Source organism: Lynx canadensis, chromosome D4, assembly GCF_007474595.2.
Source record: "Lynx canadensis isolate LIC74 chromosome D4, mLynCan4.pri.v2, whole genome shotgun sequence".
Lineage (NCBI taxonomy): Eukaryota > Metazoa > Chordata > Mammalia > Carnivora > Felidae > Lynx > Lynx canadensis.
This window is the reverse complement of record NC_044315.2, coordinates 30,928,060-30,942,840: the sequence shown is the minus strand read 5'-3', so window position 1 is coordinate 30,942,840 and position 14,781 is coordinate 30,928,060. Positions and strand designations below refer to the sequence as shown.

General features: G+C 40.6%; 1 protein-coding gene across 4 annotated transcripts in view; it reads left to right on the top strand.

Moving 5' to 3' along the window:
* Positions 1–599: 599 nt before the first annotated feature.
* LOC115499531 (cathepsin L1) overlaps positions 600–14,781 on the top strand; it is a 54,711-nt gene continuing 40,529 nt past the window's right edge. The window contains exons 1-8 of one of the 4 annotated variants that reach the window (XM_030293580.1): positions 600–829; positions 1,816–1,952; positions 2,253–2,375; positions 2,480–2,626; positions 2,828–3,052; positions 3,500–3,665; positions 4,322–4,436; positions 6,771–7,409. In XM_030293580.1, coding sequence (XP_030149440.1) covers positions 1,827–1,952; positions 2,253–2,375; positions 2,480–2,626; positions 2,828–3,052; positions 3,500–3,665; positions 4,322–4,436; positions 6,771–6,840 — 972 coding nt within the window. In that variant the 5' untranslated portion in view covers positions 600–829; positions 1,816–1,826 and the 3' untranslated portion in view covers positions 6,841–7,409. Of the gene's footprint in view, positions 830–1,815; positions 1,953–2,252; positions 2,376–2,479; positions 2,627–2,827; positions 3,053–3,499; positions 3,666–4,321; positions 4,437–5,192; positions 6,532–6,770; positions 7,410–14,781 lie in introns of those variants that run through there. The other 3 variants (XM_030293577.1, XM_030293578.1, XM_030293581.1) reach the window with 3 other exon arrangements.

Genomic DNA, 14,781 nt, shown 5'->3' with positions numbered 1-14,781 from the left:
CAGAAGAGAAGCATTACGAAATGGCCATACCTCTGTACACCCATCCAGTCCATCCCCTTTCCTTCCAAGGACTAGGTCTTGCCCATTGCGTCCCATATTTGGGGGATTTCCAGTCCGCTCCAGATTCTTCCAAAACCCAGAAGCATCCCATCCTGAAACACTGATAACAAATCTGTCTGGGGGTTCTGCATCCTCCACCCGCCCCATTTTTGCTTGGAATAAACAGGAACCACTGGACTAGAATATACCGTTCTCAGTCCTCCGGGAGATTTTAACCAAAAACTTCAGCACCTAAGGACCCACAAAGCGACGCGCTAGGGGCTCCAGTACGACCACCCGCCGATCTCATGAATTCGGGGTAGTAAGTTGATCCGGGTCCCCAGTGAGGTGCCTCACCCCCTCCTCAGCGATGTCGGGAGCGCACAGAAGCAAGGCCCAGCAGTCCTGGGACAAGTTGAGACTGATCCGCGTCACGCGCTGGGAGTCCCAAGCCTGGAGGCCCCGCCCACAGGCCGGTGCAGCCAATCGCGGCGCGAGCAGACCGTAAGGGCGGGCCAGGCGCGCAGAATTCCCGAGGCCTTAAAGGCTGAGTCAGGAGCAGCTGGGCCACAATCCCCGGCCTCGGCGATCTGGGAAGGGTTGTGTGTGTGTGTCTGTGGAGTGCGCCTGCGCAGCTGTGGACGCCGTAGGTCAACTTCTTGGTCTGGGGACCGGTACTGGAGGAGGGGATTCACCCCAGGGCACGGGCAAGTGTGGGGCGCGACCCGCGGGAATAAAAACATCTACTTGCCTGGAGTTGGTGAGGCTGAGCCGACGCTGCCTGGATCCTGTAAGCCTTGAAGATGGGAAGTGGGGGCAGGGCGGTTCGGGGAACCCAGGGCGACACTGAGACCACGGGGAGGTCCTAGGCTGTGCAGGAGTCGGTCCGTCTCAGGGCCGTGGCGGGCACAGGTCTGGCAGCCGGGCCCCCACGGGACTGGGCCTGGCCAGGAGGTACAGGGCAGGCTGACCTCCGCAAGGGCTGTGGGGCCCAGCGCTCCCTGTACCTCGGTCTGTGAACATCGTCTGGAAGCTGAGGGAGGCGAGCGGGGCGGAGAGCCTCCGGCCTGGCCTCGCCTGCAGTGTCCCTCTGGGCCAGGCCCGAGAAGGTGCTCTGAACTCCGGGAGAGCGTGGCCCTGTCCCGGTCGGGAACTGGGGCTCTGGACGCCCTCTTGCCTCGTGATTTCTTCCTCAGTTTGGGGGTAGTTAATGGCGGTGCTGGCGGCAGAGACCAAATGTGGGGACAGCAGAGCACTGGGTGCAATCCTGCCCACCTTCTGGGAAGGTCTTTCAGAAAGCTTTCAATTCAAGAAGCATGTCTCACCCCTTGCTGTATATTTGTCAAAAGAAAGATGTGAGGTGGCTACCTAACCCCTGGGGATCCCTGTCCCTACTTGGGATCAGGTGTTCTGATAAATAAGATTTCCTGGGTCACCTCGGTATTTTCAGTAAAGAACTTGGACCAACAGCTTCTTAGTTGCCTTAAGATTCTGAAACTCTGATCAAAACCTAAATTATCATTGCACTATTACAATGAAGTCTGTTTCAATTCCTATAGCACTTGTCAGCCTGTTTTTAATTTTGATGGCTGAATCATATACCTCCAAGTCCTTGGCCTGTTTTTCTCCACCCACATCCTTAGCCTTCTTCCAGGGACCTGTAAATATTTGCAAAGGTACTTTAAATGTTTTTACTCTGCAACATCTCAGGAGAAAATAGGATGGCTTTTTTAAAGGATTGGTCTCATCAAATACTGATTTCATTTTCCTTTCTAGGTTTTTGAAACATGAATCCTTCACTCTTCCTGACTGCCCTTTGCTTGGGAATAGGCTCAGCTGCTTCAAAATTCGATCAAAGTTTAAATGCACAATGGTACCAATGGAAGGCAACACACAAGAGATTATATGGCATGGTAGGTAACATATGAAACTGTCCAAAGGGGCCCCCAAAGAGAAAGAGTCCCTTGCCGTTGGGAGTTTATAGCCAGAGAGTAGCATGTAGAAGTCAGCTTTCACCAAGGCAATAACTTCATCGCACCCATTATTGAGCACAATATGGGGCATAATTCCTGTTGTGTGGTTGCTAGAGAACAGCTCCCAGAAATATAAGCCATCCTGGGCCATGGTTTTTTTCCCTGTCTGCAAATCCACTAGGTGAAGATGGGCTGGTTTTAAGTAGGAATAAAGATGGTAAGTTATATATTTGCCTCTAGAATGAAGAAGGATGGAGGAGAGCAGTGTGGGAGAAGAATATAAAAATGATTGAACTGCATAACCGAGAATATAGCCAAGGGAAACATGGCTTCACAATGGCAATGAATGCTTTTGGTGACATGGTGAGTGTCAGCGTGGATTGCTGTGCTTTTTGTGCTTCCTGTCCTCTGTACTTTAGCAAAATAACCTCTTGCCTTTTCAACATTTTCCTTACTTTTCCTTAAAGACCAATGAAGAATTCAGGCAGGTGATGAATGGTTTTCAAAACCAGAAGCACAAGAAAGGGAAAGTGTTCCAAGAACCTGTATTTGCTGAGATCCCCAAATCTGTGGATTGGAGAGAGAAAGGCTATGTAACTCCTGTGAAGAATCAGGTATGATAATATTTAGCAGATCTCCTTCCAAGAATAAAGCCAAAAAGGAATTAGTGTCCTTGCTTTGGTAGACAGTGGAGTTTGTTTGTTTTGTTTTGTTTTGTTTTGTTTTGTTTTGTTTTGTTTTAAGAATATTCGGGTATATGGGTTATTGTGAATCTTTGTATTTATCTTATAAACTGATAACTTTTTTATTTTCAGGGTCAGTGTGGTTCTTGTTGGGCTTTTAGTGCAACTGGTGCTCTTGAAGGACAGATGTTCCGGAAAACTGGCCAACTTGTTTCATTGAGTGAGCAGAACCTGGTGGACTGCTCTCGGCCTCAAGGCAATGAGGGCTGCAATGGTGGCCTAATGGATAATGCCTTCCGGTATGTTAAGGAAAATGGAGGCCTGGACACAGAGGAGTCTTATCCGTATCTTGGAAGGGTAAATGGAGCTCCTTATCTTGTTATTCCAGCTCAGCTTTTGAAAGCTGAACATTTTCAAAGATAACAGACACTTTTCTCAGCATTCACATTTTAGATGCAAACTGACAGAACTGTCACTATAAATTATCAGCCTTAGCACAGGTTCTCTGATTAGATGGTTAGCACATAGCTGTCCTTAATTCTGTGTAACTTGGAGGCTTTTTATACACCATTCTGCACATAATTTCTGCATAGTGAAAAATTTCTTATGGACAAGTAGGCCTAAGGGGTTTCACTGAAGATAACATCTGCTAAGTTTTCAATTTCAAATCAGAAACATTTGGCTATTACCTCACAACAAAGCTGACTTGGAAATCATTAAGCTGCAAACTGCTGAGTCTTGAGGTCCTAGAACTGGAGGTGTGGATGGTAGTGATCAAATTTCTTTCCCATTTACCTTTAAAAGGACTCAGAGCCCTGTAACTACAAGCCTGAGTGTTCTGCTGCCAATGACACCGGCTTTGTGGACATCCCTCAGCGGGAGAAGGCCCTGATGAAGGCAGTGGCAACTATGGGGCCCATCTCTGTTGCTATTGATGCAGGCCATCAGTCGTTCCAGTTCTATAAATCAGGTAGGTGTTTGTATTTTTATTATAGAAGTTCAGGCAGGCAAAATTGGAAAACACCACCATAATTGTTTGGTGTTAGGTTTGGAGTCCTGCTTTCCAAGACTGTAGAGTTTTGAGTGTGTGCATTTAATATAGTGATGTTTCCATTTGACATATTTTAGACATTTTCTCATGACAAGCTCTCCTTAAGTATTTTTAAATGGCTGTGTAATTCTGCAAATACAAATAATTGATGTAAGTATTCTCCAGTTGTTGGACCTTTTTTCCAAATAATGTTTACTATTGAACTGTAAAGAACCCTGTGGCTCAAGTGTTATTTTATATTGTGCTGTTTCCTTAGTTGGCATTTTAGAAGTAGAAAGGATTATGCTAAGTAATAATAGTAGAAGTAGCTAAATCGTCTTAGCCTTGATAACTAGATCTTATTATTGGAAATCCTTTTCGAATAGAAAATATTTTGGGTTTAGTGGAATTTTGTTGATTTCTAGTGAATTGAGTTTATTAGTTACCACAACTATTTTTGGTAAATATTTAAGCTTTATATGTAATTTGCTAATGGCATTTCATTGAATTTTGAGATGTCTCTTAACCGTGGTAGATAGGGTGAGTTACAGTCATGTGTCAATTGAAGCTTCTCACCCCAAATTTTACTCCTCTAGGCATTTATTATGATCCAGACTGCAGCAGCGAAAACCTGGATCATGGTGTTCTTGTAGTTGGCTATGGCTTTGAAGAAACGGATTCAAGTAAAAAATTTTGGATTGTCAAGAACAGGTATAAAACTCTAAATGTTATATATTAAATTGAAAAGGGAGTGCTTGTTTGGAATCAGTATTTGATTTCAAATCCAAAACTCACTTTGAAATTCCAGAACTTAGAGTGAACACTCTTGACATTTTTTATAAGGGTAAAATGTACTGATGTTTGATTACAGGATTCTGTAGGAAGCTTGTTGGACTTATTATTACATATTTATAACATTGCATTTCCAAATTTTGAAAACTTTATTCAGAAACACATCTGGCCCCAAGAGTTTAGATAAAGGATTTTGCACCTGTAAGGTTAAGGGCTGGTTTCCTTTTTTGTGTCCAGTTTTTCAACAAGGTATACTGAGCAGAAACAACTGCTGACTCTTTTAACTCTGAAGGATTTTCTAAGAGTCCAGTGGGCTCTGTATGTCCTTCCTGTTACCATTTGTTGCCCTGCCATTTTATTCTACTTCCCAATTCCCAGAGGCTTTGAGGTCATCTGGATCCATTTTCACTGCTAAAGTTCTTTGAGAGGGGGTATAAGATAGCCTGCAGAAACAAACTGCTACATTGGAATCCTAGCCCTGCCTCAGTTTCCTATCTTAAAAAGTTAAGGACCTGTGGGAATTGATATACTTACCAATATATGTAATAGCACTTAGAATAGTGCTTGATAGCACCTGATATGTGGAAAAGCCCTATTTTAAGTATTAGCTATTACTAATGAAGCTAATATGTACTTGATACTTTGTATAGAACAAAAAACATCTTCTTTTTTCAGTTGGGGTCCAGAATGGGGCTGGAGTGGCTATGTAAAAATGGCCAAAGACCAGAACAACCACTGTGGAATTGCTACGGCAGCCAGCTATCCCACTGTGTAAGCTGGTGGATGGGGATATTAGAGGACTTAAGGACAGCATATCTGGAGGAATTTTTATCTTAAAACTGACCAAACCCTTATGTAAGATAAGACACTTGAATCAGTGAAGATCCAAGTTGTGATTTGAATTCTGTGACATTTTTATAAGGGTAAAACTTTACCACTACCTTAATTGCTGTTATAAATAGCTTTATAATGTTGAAGACTCATTACTTAATTCTAAGACTTTTGAATTTTCATTTTTTCAAAGGATATATAAAACTTTACCTTTTAAAATAAATTTTAACTCAACATGTAGAGGTGGAACTTCTCTGTTTTCAATGCGTTAACTTTTTGTGTAGTTATAAAATCTAATTGGGCTATAAAGATATAACTGGATATGCCAGTGGTGCATTAGAAGGACGCTGGGTGGTTCTCAAGATTTTCTAATTAACAAATATGCAGATTTTATGTCAGCTGCCTATTGGCTGTGTTGACCCAGCCCTGAATCTAGCAAAACATAACGATCTGGAAGGGCAAAGGTAAATTGTTTTAATAATTTAACAATTCACTCTTTAGGAAAGTGAGAAGACATTAAGATCTTAGGTTTTAGACACTAGAAAAGGAGATCCTCTTCCTTTGACTCGAGATGGTTAAAACCTAGTAAGGTTATGGGAAAAAAGTCTCAGAGCCAGTTACTGAAGCATCTCCTTGAATTGCTGGTAAAGACCATGTGACTACTTTGCAGTTGAATAAGGACCAGATTCTGGATTACCAAGTCTGTTTTATCTTTGTTCTGCCAAGTCTCTGATGGCTTTCACATAACTCTTCTAGGAAAAGCCTTATTTGTTGCCTAGTGTTAGCAAAAGTATATTTAATGTCTATGATGAACAAGTCTGTCATGTTTGATAGTAACTGGAAAAATGTGTTAAAGATCCACAAGAGATGAGTGTGGACTACAAAAATAGGCTTCTGGCCTAGGAAGATCACTGGGTCAAAATTGGGGGCTTAGCTAGCTATGTAATCTCTGAATTAAAACTAAACTTGGAAGGGAAAAAAACAGCCTAAGCATATGGTTGCACAGGTAGTAAATACAAATAAGACAATATATTTGTATATTTAAAAGATGGAAAGAAAATATGCCAAACTTTTGAGTGGGTTATGGATGATTATTTTCTTTAACCTGTTCCACGGAAGACATGTATTTTTATTAGTAGGGGGAAAATTGTGAAAATATACCTACATTCTGCAGGCCAAAGAAGCAGGTGTACGTGTGTTTAAAAATCTCATGCTCCGAATCAATAAGAAAACACAAGGACTAAGCTGGTGAAATATTTAATATAGCCATACTCAATTATGAAGGGAATGAGAGACTGAAGACAACTGGAACCTTATAGCCCACAAAACCTTCAATAATTTTTGTCCATACATCAATATAATGTACCATATTCAATCTGAGTTTTCTCTAAGAAAGGATTCCTTCATCTTGCTTTGCAACAGCAGGCTAACTCAGTGGTGTCCACAGAATCCTGGAACAACTCAAGACTCTAAGGAAACATCTGGGTGCTAAACTGAAGGGAAGCATGATGGCTTTGTATTTTAAAAAGTTTCAAGTCTGTCAAAGCAGAGGACACCTCAGATGTCTAAAGTATTTGTTTTTGTAACTTCCAAAGACCTTTATATTTTAAGTTGTGAAAAGTTCCAAACCACATCTATCATCTAAAAGAATTTCAAAGGAGCCAATAGACTTGAAATAAAGAGAGCTGGAAATAAATTTTATCACTACAAAATCTAGTCTGAAGAACAGGCTACCAGTATTTCCTATAGTCCAGACATCCAAATAGTTACTTATCCTAGTTAATATTTCAGAGGAAGTAAGGAAAAGTGAGACAATTTGGCAAGTTATGAGGGAGGAATTGGCTTACGTGGATTTGTAGCTGTAACACATGGACATCTTGTTAGGGGAGAGAATGGGCTCAGAGTATAGTAGTCCCTCCTTAATTGCAGTTTTGCTTTCCATGGTTTTAGTCAACCACAGTCCAGAAGCAAATGATCCTCCTTTTGACAGGTGAGTAGGAGGTCAATAGTAGACTGATGCTATATCACAGTGCCTGTCATTCACGTCACTTCATCTCATCACATACCATATATATATATATATATATATATATATATATATATATATATAAAATCACCTCTCACATCACAAGAAGAATGAGTATGTACAATAAGATATTTTGACAGAGACCACATTCACATAACTTGTTACAATATACTATAATTCTATTTTCATGTTGATTTTATCCTATGCCTAATTTACAAATTAAATTTTATCATATATGTATAGGAAAAAACAGTGCAGTTGATCCTTGAATAACATGGGGCCTAGGGGTGCCAACCCTATCCCCATCTCATGCAGTTGAAAATCTGTATAACTTTTGAATTCCCGAAGTCTCTTTTTGACTCCCCAAACCTTAACTAATAGCTTACTGTTGGCCAGAAACTTTACCAATAATACAATTAACATGTATTTTAGATGTTATACATATCATATACAGTATTTTTACAATAGAGAAAAATGTTAAGAAAATCATTAGGAAAATACATAACTGTAAAAGAATCCACGTGTAAGTGGGCCTACATGCACAGGATAAGCCGTATGCTTAAACCACTGATACCACATTGCATATGTATAACTTCAGATAACATTTTTGAGATATAAATCTGTAAACTTATATGTAGAAGCATATTGGAATACTCCTGTGCTTAACTCACTGAAAGTACACTTTGTACAATATATCTTTCAAGTGACATTTTCATTAAAATACAAGAGTTTGTAAACTCTTGTGTAGAAGCATGTGAGAGTAGCATCATGTTTAACTCATTAAAACTATACTGTATAAAAAAAAGTGGGCCTACACAATTCAAACCTGTGTTGTTCAAAGGTCAAACGAGTGTGAGTTTGGTACTATCTGCAGTTTCAGGCATCCACTGGGAGTCTGGGAATGTATTACCCACAAATAAGGGGAAACTACTGTAATTAGAAAACTCATTTTTTGCACTTAATTTTCATCACCATCTCCAAGGTGTACTTACAAAATCTTAAGCAAGTATAGACTTCCCTATTTCTGTTAGTGATTTATGATTGATGAAAGTTACAGTTAAGTTACAGTTAAGACCACATTTATATGTTTTGCCTATAAAATTTGAAATTGGCTGTTTCCTAAACTCAGTTACCTTTTGGCTGATATAAAAATCTAAAACAAAAAACTTGTGGGAGTTTAAAGAAAAGCAAGTATTAGTGTATATATACATGTTTACATACATACATATGTATGTATGTGTGTATGTGTGTTTATCTCCCATCACTTTACAGAATTTCAGAAATGTTCATGGTCATCACTATTTTTAAATAACTTAATAAGAAACTATTACCAAGAGCTGCTCCATGGTCTCTTTTCTCAGTACTACATATTAAAACTTTTGTAGTTAATATATTTCCTCATTCAACTGTGCTGTCGGTTCTGGGGACACAAGAACAAAGGTATAGTCACAGTCTGTCTCTTGTGGAGCTCACATTCTCATATTGCTGAACCCATGCATAATCTCCATCTTTTACCGTAGCCACCATTCATGAGCCCATTTGCAATCACAGGAGTGGCTGGGGAAAGAATGACTGGTAGTCACAGAACAGGTCATTTTATTCACTTGATTTACTGAGGTTACCTTTGGTGAGCATTTGCATGGGACAAAAATATAGTCGTGCTTTTTGCCCATTCAGAGAGCTCTATTCACACACCTCTTCTCTAGGTCTCTTTGTCAGCAATTTTCCAACCATGTTTCTTCCAAGACCCTGATAATCCAGCCAAACCATGGTTACAGCTCATGAATTAGTATATAATAGCACTTCTGGCCATTTTTCCTTCCAAGCAAAATGAACAACCAGATGTTCAACGTTCTGCTCACAGGGAGGATTTCCCTTCACCACTGTCCTTTAGGGATGTCCCAAAAAGGGGTCATAGTGTGCTACAGTTGTCCGTCCACTTCAGTTAGTGTCTGCATATCACATAGAACCATCTATAAACCAGCCCAAGCTTTCTCTTCCTCAATCAACTGATTTTAGAGAATGCCCTGTGAGACCATAGGTTGAGGCTGGGAGCGAGAAGGCAGGAGTGGGGGCCATGAGCATTTGGCCCCTTCCTAATGTAACTTCTGCCTTGAGGGCCTGCTTAGACCCAATCCCATAATGATGGAGTGCTGCAATGCACATTTGGCTTTGTGGCTTGGTGGGTCAGATAATACACAGTTCATGATGAGCAGCTCATGAAATTGGTGGCCCATTTTTAAGCATTTATTCTCTAATACCCAGTAGCCAAGCTAAAAGCTGTTTTTCGAAAGGAGAATAGTTATCTGCAGAGGATAGCGTGACTTCACTCCCCAAATCCTTAAGGGTCTGCATTATTATTTGCCTATTGGAGCCTATCAGTGGCTCCAAACAGCATCTCTACTACTGATACTTCAAGCATCATTGAATCTACTGAATCATACGGTCCAAGGGGCCCAGCAGCTTGCATAGATAGCAGCCTGGACCTGTTGCAGCCTTATCTTGTTCTGAGCCCCACTCAAAATTTAACAGTGTTTTTGGGTTACTCAGTAAATGGACCAGAGAAGCATACTCAAATGAGGAATATGTTGCCTTCAAAATCCAAAGAGGCCCACTAAGCATTCTCTTTTTTGGTTATAGTGGAGCCAGATGCAACAATTTATGCTTCATCTTAGAAGGGATATCTTGACATGCTCAACATCACTGAACACCTAGAAATTTTACTGAGATGGGAAGCCCTTAAGTTTTTGTAGGATTTATTTCCCACCCTCTGACATGCAGATGTCTTACCAATAAGACCAGTAAGTCTAAAATAGTTGCTACTTCCTGCTCACTAGTTCTATTTAGCATAATGTCATCAATGTAATGGACCACTATGATGTGGGGAAAAAAGATAACCAAGATCCCTGAGAACTAAATTATGATGTACAGCTGGAGAGCTGATATGCCCCTAAGGTAAAGGTGTATTGTTGGCCTTGCCAACTGAAAACAAACTGCTTCTGGTGGTCTTTACTAATAGGTGTGGAGGGGAAAAAAGCATTTACCAGATCAATACCTGCATACCAGGTAGTAAGGGATACGTTAATTTGCTGAATCTATGTAACCAGATCTGGAATAGCAATTGGAGTTGAGTTAAGTTTATGGTTAGTTTATGATAATTCACAGGTTAAGTTTATGATAATTCACTGTCATTCTTCAAGATCCATGTGTTTTTTTCACAGGCCAAATAGATGAATTGAATGGGGATGTGGTGGTGAAAATCACGATCCCCGAATCTTTCAAGTCCTTGATGGTGGCCCTAATTTCTGAAATCCCTCCAGAAATGTGTCACCACTTTTGGCTTACTATTTTGCAAGGTAGAAGCAGTTCTGGTGAATTCCACTTGGTCTTTCCTACTGTAATACCCCTAACTCCACAGATCTGGGAACCAGTGTGGGAATTCTGCCAGTTGCTGAGAATGTCAATTCCATTTATCCATTCTGGAACTGGGGGGAAAAAACTATACTGAACCCACTGAGATGGACCTGAGCAAAAACTCCATTGATCACCCTTTCTCCATAAACCCCTACTCTGATGTATGAGGTTTGGGTCTCCTAGAATTAGTGTCAGTTCAGAGGCAGTATTGAGTAGTTCCCAAAATGTCTGATTGTCTTATTTTTTCCAAAACATATCACCTTTATAAAAGGCTATCAGCCTCTTTGGAAAAGCCTGGGAGAAAAAATGAACAGTAAAAAGAGTATAAACAGAATAAAAATCAACAGTGTAGTGGGGACCCAGGTTCCTTTTCAGTTAAGGGTTTGGAGTCTGTAAACTGTCTCAAGTTCTGGAATTAATTGAGGGGCTGTAACTCTTTTTTTTTTTTCAAGTTAGACTTCTGCTGTTCAAGTTAGACCTAGAACTCATCTGCTTTTACAGATGATATAAGAATTTAGTAGACTGCCCACCTGTTTCTCTTCTAGGGACACTATTATCAGCTAGCCAGTGCCATAGGTCCTTGTAAGTCAGACTGTTCTAACTACTGCAGCAACTCTGCTGTCCACTTTGGTAACCATGTCCACTGTGGTGTGTTCCAGTTGGGTGGGGGCCAGTGGCACTGGCAGTGAAAGAATTCACCCAAGCCAGAACAAAGGAGATAGAAATTTATTGAACACACTGCAATGGAGCAGTGGGCAGGCAGCAAAGGAGAAACTATCTGCCACAGTGGTGAGGGACTATAGTTATAGAGTGGAGTGAGGAAATATGGGAACATATGGAATTTTCCCTTTTTTGGTACCTGTGCCTGGTTGTAAGTAGCTCATTGGTAGGTTAGGGCCTATGGCTATGTCGAGGTTGGTCACTCAGCCTGTTTACATCCGCTTGGTAGTCACTGTGGGCCCTTTTGTCTTGCTCAAGTTTCTATTGCTCAAGCATGTCACCTAAAAGTGGCCTCTACATCCACCTTATCTTTGGTGATTAAGTGCCACCATTTGGCTCCTGCCACCCAGGATCCACTTACCCCATTGCATTTAAGAATCTCAATTCAGTGGCAGCATTTTCCACTGTAATTTCTAATCTGTTGAGAAGAGTGACCACAGAGCTTTTCAAAGATACTAGGATTTCCCTCACAAATTTATTTCTTACAGTCATAGTGGAAGAAGGTGTGTCCTCTATATATACCCTTCTGTGGTGAGTGAGCATTGTTACATGACAAATCCACTCTAACATTTGAAACTCCCAAACCATTGGATACCTTTTCTTCTACAATATACCAAAAGCATCTAGACTACATTTAGTGTAGGTGTAGGAGAGCAGACTGATTCTTTGGCCTTCCATCTTGTTCCTGTCCCTGCAATGATCTCCCTCAGGGATACTTGTTCCAGCTCCTTGGAGGTTTATGTATCCCCTAACCAGAATGCAAGAAGGCTTAATCTGATCATCCCTAAGGTTGTTTAGATAACTAGTAGAGATAACATCGATTCTTCCCTTCCCCCACTCTGGTGCACAGATGATCTGTTAAATGTTAAACACTTTGACTCCACAATGGCCTCTGCACACCCCCTTGCTCTATAAAATCTGTGGATTAAGCTCCAGACCTTGCAGACAACAGCTGCAAAGCACCTGGATCGTCATCCACCCAATCCCCATATCAGTAAAACTGTATGTAAATGGTATGGAGTGGCTTACTTCATTTTTAGGTTTCAAAGTATCTCAAAGGATACTTTACTGTTCCTCTTCCATCTTCTAACAATTGGTGAGCTAAGCTAGAGACCTAAAACAAAACAAGCAGAGATAAAGGGGCTCTGTCAGGGGAAAGCCCATTGTCGGTGGGGGAAATCCCAAGCTGGCCAGCCACTGTCATGTGGGAAGACTCAGCTAGGTTTTTTGAGCATTTTGGAGCAGTGCATGAATAGGGGGATACCCTGAAATCGCCCAAAGGATTGTTAGATATCCTATCTAGAATGGTAGGGAAAAGGGAAGGGAAAGTGAACAAGCTATTGTGGCAGTAGCTTGGCCAGAGATATGTGCATTATGAGACACTGCAGAATTATAAGTAAGGAGAGAATTAGAACAGACTAGAGAAGCACTGACTTTGGAAAAGGATGTACAAGCCACATCTAATATGGATATCTTATCCACAAGAATACAACAGCAGGAGAAATGCTTAGAAAGTATGGCATGTACAATGGCAAAGATGCATGGGTGCAGGCTACCATACACTAAAGTGAGAATTATTATATTTCAAGAGAATTGGGACCCTAAAGCTTAGGATCCCTGGAATAATGACTCCGCTTATGGGGAGGATATTATAATAGAGGAGGAAAATGACTTACAGTCATACCCTTTGATTCAAACAAAGACCCAGGCCCCTCATGAGCCTTGAGATAACCAAGAATAAATTCCAACAAGTCAGAAAATGACTATGAGGTGAATTAGTGGAGCTAATGAGGCATTTTAAGCAAAAAGGCCAAGAAGGGATGCATCTTGTATGTTACAACTGTGGAATATTGGGACAGATGGTATTGTGTTAGAGGGTCTGAGATGTCAAAAATGGCCTCAGTCACTGCTCAACCTGCCTTGGAACAAAGGTTATATACCATGCCGCAGGCATGGGTAAGTGCTTAGCTAATTTGATTGATTTGATAAACTCTAGCATTAAAATGACCTGGCCTACAAAGTATGGAAAAAGCCCAAATATCCATTGATGAATGAATGGTAAAGAAGATGTGATATATATATGTGTATATGTATATATATGTATATGATATATATATATATATACACACAGTGGAGTATTACTCAGCAGTCGAAAAGAATGAAATCTTGCCATTCACAACTACGTGGATGGAACTAGAGGGTATTATGCTAAGTGAAATTAGTCAGTCAGAGAAAGACAAATATCATATGACTTCACTCATATGAGGACTTTAAGATACAAAACAGATGAACATCAGGGAAGGGAAGCAAAAATAATATAAAAACAGGGAGCGGGACAAAACATAACAGACTCTTTAAATATGGAGAACAAACAGGGTTACTGGAGGGGTTGTGGGAGGGGATGGGCTAAATGGGTAAGGGGCATTAAGGAATCTACTCCTGAAATCATTGTTTGCACTATATGCTAACTTGGATGTAAATTAAAAAAAAAAAAAAAGATGACTTGGCCTAATGAAGGGGATTTTTCCCTACCCTCCATTACACTGGACCTCTATGGAAGAACTATAAGAAATTATATGAGAACTGGGAATGAAACATGCCATTTACATTCAGCATTTTAGAGGACCAAATAATTATTTTCCTCTTATATGAAAGACCATGCCTCAGGGGCATGTTATGAGACTTTAGTATCTGTCCTTGCACCTATGGTTAATCAGTCCATTGCTACAGTAGTGGCTATGATGGCTGACTTACATGAAACCAAAAGAATCTGGCATAGGGGAAATAGATGGGTTGAAAAATGGAAAAACAAAGGAACCTGCCAATAATAAAATGGCAGAAAGGGGGTCCATCAGGGTCTCTAGTAAACAACTAGATTTACTAGTTGTAAACTCTAATATTATCTAGGACCCCAAGAGGAAATATAGACAAACAATCCAATGGGTCTTGCTAAGCCTATGGAAGGCATTGACTAAAGGAAAGCAGTTTATTCCCTTGAAAGAAGGCTCAAAAAAGCCAGATGTGTTCCTGAGTGCCCCTCTGCTAACAAGTGAATTTAGAGTATGGGTACTCCTTACTCCTAGAGATTAGAAGTTAGATCAACATTGCCCTCTGGTGAGTACAATAGGGGTGACCAGAGGCCCCATGTTGAATTAATCATTTATTAGTTTCACACTACCAGACAGACTGTACTAGCTCTAATGTACACTGGAGCTGAATGCACACTAATCTATGGAAACTCCTTGATATCTCAGGGAGAAATAGAAGCAATTG